Raw genomic sequence first — 2,593 nt, 5'->3', positions numbered from 1 at the left:
AATATAGTTGATTTGACTTGGCATCTTTATTGAAAATAAATTGACTACTGAGTTGTAGGAGTTCCTTATGTATTTCAGAGATTAACCTCTCATATGATACATAGTTTGAAAATATTTTCTCCCATTCTATAGGTTGCCTTTCACTCTGTTGAATGAATGGTGGTCTTGCTCCCCAGATACACAATATAGGAGGAGTTTTCTAAGAAAAGAATGAGTTTGTTATAGGGGAGGTGCAATTTGAGGTATTTGTAGGAGTTCCAACTGTAGACTCCCAAAAGATCATTGAAACTATGGATCTAGACTTTAGCTGAGCCATTTAAGAATCAAAGTTTGAGAGGCATTACATAAATATTACATAAAACAAATATAACTGATTCCCAGAGTGGTATAGAACCATTCTCCGTTATGCAAACAAAGAGGAAGGGACAAAAAAAAAAAAAATGAACAGTCCTGTATGACAATATTTACAGATTGGGTAGAGGATGAAGTCACTGTGAATGATTCTGAAGAAAAACGAAAGAAAACCGGGAATGTGTAGAATGAAAGCATGAAGGAAATTAATATTCATTTTTCTCTCAACAGGAACAGAGGAGATGGAGGTTGAAAACCACACCACTGTAACAAAATTTATCATTTTGGGGTTAACAGAAGATCCTACCCTTTGTGTCATCTTTTTTGTAATATTTCTAGCAATCCATGTTGTCACTTTAGTAAGCAATATCAGCATAATCACTTTAATAAGAAGGTGTTCCCAGCTCCATACCCCCATGCACCTGTTCCTCACCCATTTGGCTTTTGTAGACATTGGGTGTTCCACATCAGTCACACCCATAATGCTTATAGGATTCCTTAGAAATGGAACAGCCCTCCCATTTGCTGGCTGTGAAGCCCAGCTCTGTTTTGTGGTCATGTTTGGAACAACTGAGTGCTTCCTGCTGGCTTCCATGGCCTATGATCGCTATGTGGCCATCTGTTCACCCCTGCTCTACTCCACCCACATGTCCCCTGGAGTCTGCATCATCTTAGTGGTGGCTTCTTATCTGGGTGGATGTGTGAATGCTTGGACATTTACCAGTTGTTTATTGAGTCTGTCCTTCTGTGGGCCAAATCAGGTCGACCACTTTTTCTGTGATTTCTCCCCTTTATTGAAACTTTCCTGCTCAGATATATCCATTACGGAAGTTGTTCCTTCCATCTCTTCTGGATCTATAATTGTGGTCACAGTGTTGGTCATAGCTCTCTCTTATATCTACATCCTCACCACAGTTCTGAAGATGCACTCCCCTGAAGGGAGACACAAAGCCTTCTCCACCTGCACCTCCCACCTCACTGCAGTCACTCTCTACTATGGAACTATTGCCTTCATTTATGTGATGCCCAAGTCCAGCTACTCAACTGAGCAGAACAAGGTGGTGTCTGTGTTCTACACAGTGGTGATACCCATGTTGAACCCCCTTATCTACAGTCTGAGAAACAGAGATATAAAGGAGGCTCTGAGGAAGGCAACTCAGAACATATTCTTAGTATCCATTCTTAGCATTTTGAATGACTTATAAAGTTTTTATTTACCAGTATCACACTTAGAATCTACCAAATGCTGCTTAACTGATTGCTTAAATTAAAATCACATTTCTTTGTTCTCTTACGCTTAAATACTTTAAAACCAATTGAAAGTCATCTTGATATCAGTAATAATGATAATAATAATTATCACTATTATTGAACTCTTGTAGATGCCAAGCACTTTTCTGTTATTTAACTTATTAAGCAAACAGCAATTTGCACTTACTATGTGCCAGACCCCACTCTAAGTATGTTACATACATTAACTCATTTATTCTTCACAAGAAGCCTACAAAGTGCTCCTATTATGTCTAACTTACAAATAAATTATCTGGGGCACAGAGGCAATGAGTAGGTTGCCCAAAGTCATGCAATCAAGAAGATATGGGAACTATGTTGAGATACTTTCCATCTATACCTAACTTATAGAGAGTCTTTATCATGAATGAGTGTTGAATTTTATCAAATGCTTTTCCAGCATCTATAGAAATGATCATATGGTCCTTGTGTTTGATTTTATTAATATGGTGTATCACATTTATTGATTTGCATATGTTGAACCAACCTTACATCCCTGGGATGAATCCCACTTGATCATGGTGTTTAATTTTGCGTATGTTGCTGTATTCTGTTAGCTAGTATTTAATTGAGGATTTTTGCATCTATGTTCATCAAGGATATTGGCCTGTAGTTTTCTCTTTTAGTTGTATATTTACCTGGTTTTGGTATCGGGGTGATGTTTGCTTCATAGAATGAGTTTGGGAGAACTGTCTCTGTTTCAATCTTTTGGAATAGTTTGTAGAGAATTGGTGTTAATTCCTCTTTGAATGTTTGGTAGAATTCTGCTGTGAATCCATCTGGTCCTGGGCTTTTCTTTGTTGGGAGCCTTCTGATAACAGCTTCAATCTCTTTTATTGTTATTGGTCTGTTCAGGTTTTCTACATCTTCTTGGCTCAGTTTTGGGAGCTTGTGTGTGTCCAGAAATTTATCCGTTTCCTCCAGATTTTCAAATTTGTTGGCGTATAGTTGT

The 2,593-nt window shown here is 37.9% G+C and overlaps 1 protein-coding gene across 1 annotated transcript; it reads left to right on the top strand.

Annotated features, from left to right (window-relative positions):
- The first annotated feature begins 593 nt into the window (after positions 1-593).
- On the top strand, positions 594-1,556 carry LOC134376390 (olfactory receptor 5P1-like). Its single transcript, XM_063094966.1, has one exon. It carries the CDS (start codon positions 594-596, stop codon positions 1,554-1,556), a length of 963 nt encoding a protein of 320 aa, XP_062951036.1.
- Positions 1,557-2,593: the final 1,037 nt, after the last annotated feature.

The sequence above is a fragment of the Cynocephalus volans genome, chromosome 4 (genome assembly GCF_027409185.1).
Source record: "Cynocephalus volans isolate mCynVol1 chromosome 4, mCynVol1.pri, whole genome shotgun sequence".
In the NCBI taxonomy this organism is placed as follows: domain Eukaryota; kingdom Metazoa; phylum Chordata; class Mammalia; order Dermoptera; family Cynocephalidae; genus Cynocephalus; species Cynocephalus volans.
Note: the sequence above shows the minus strand (reverse complement) of the source record. Positions and strands in the feature narration are given on the sequence as shown.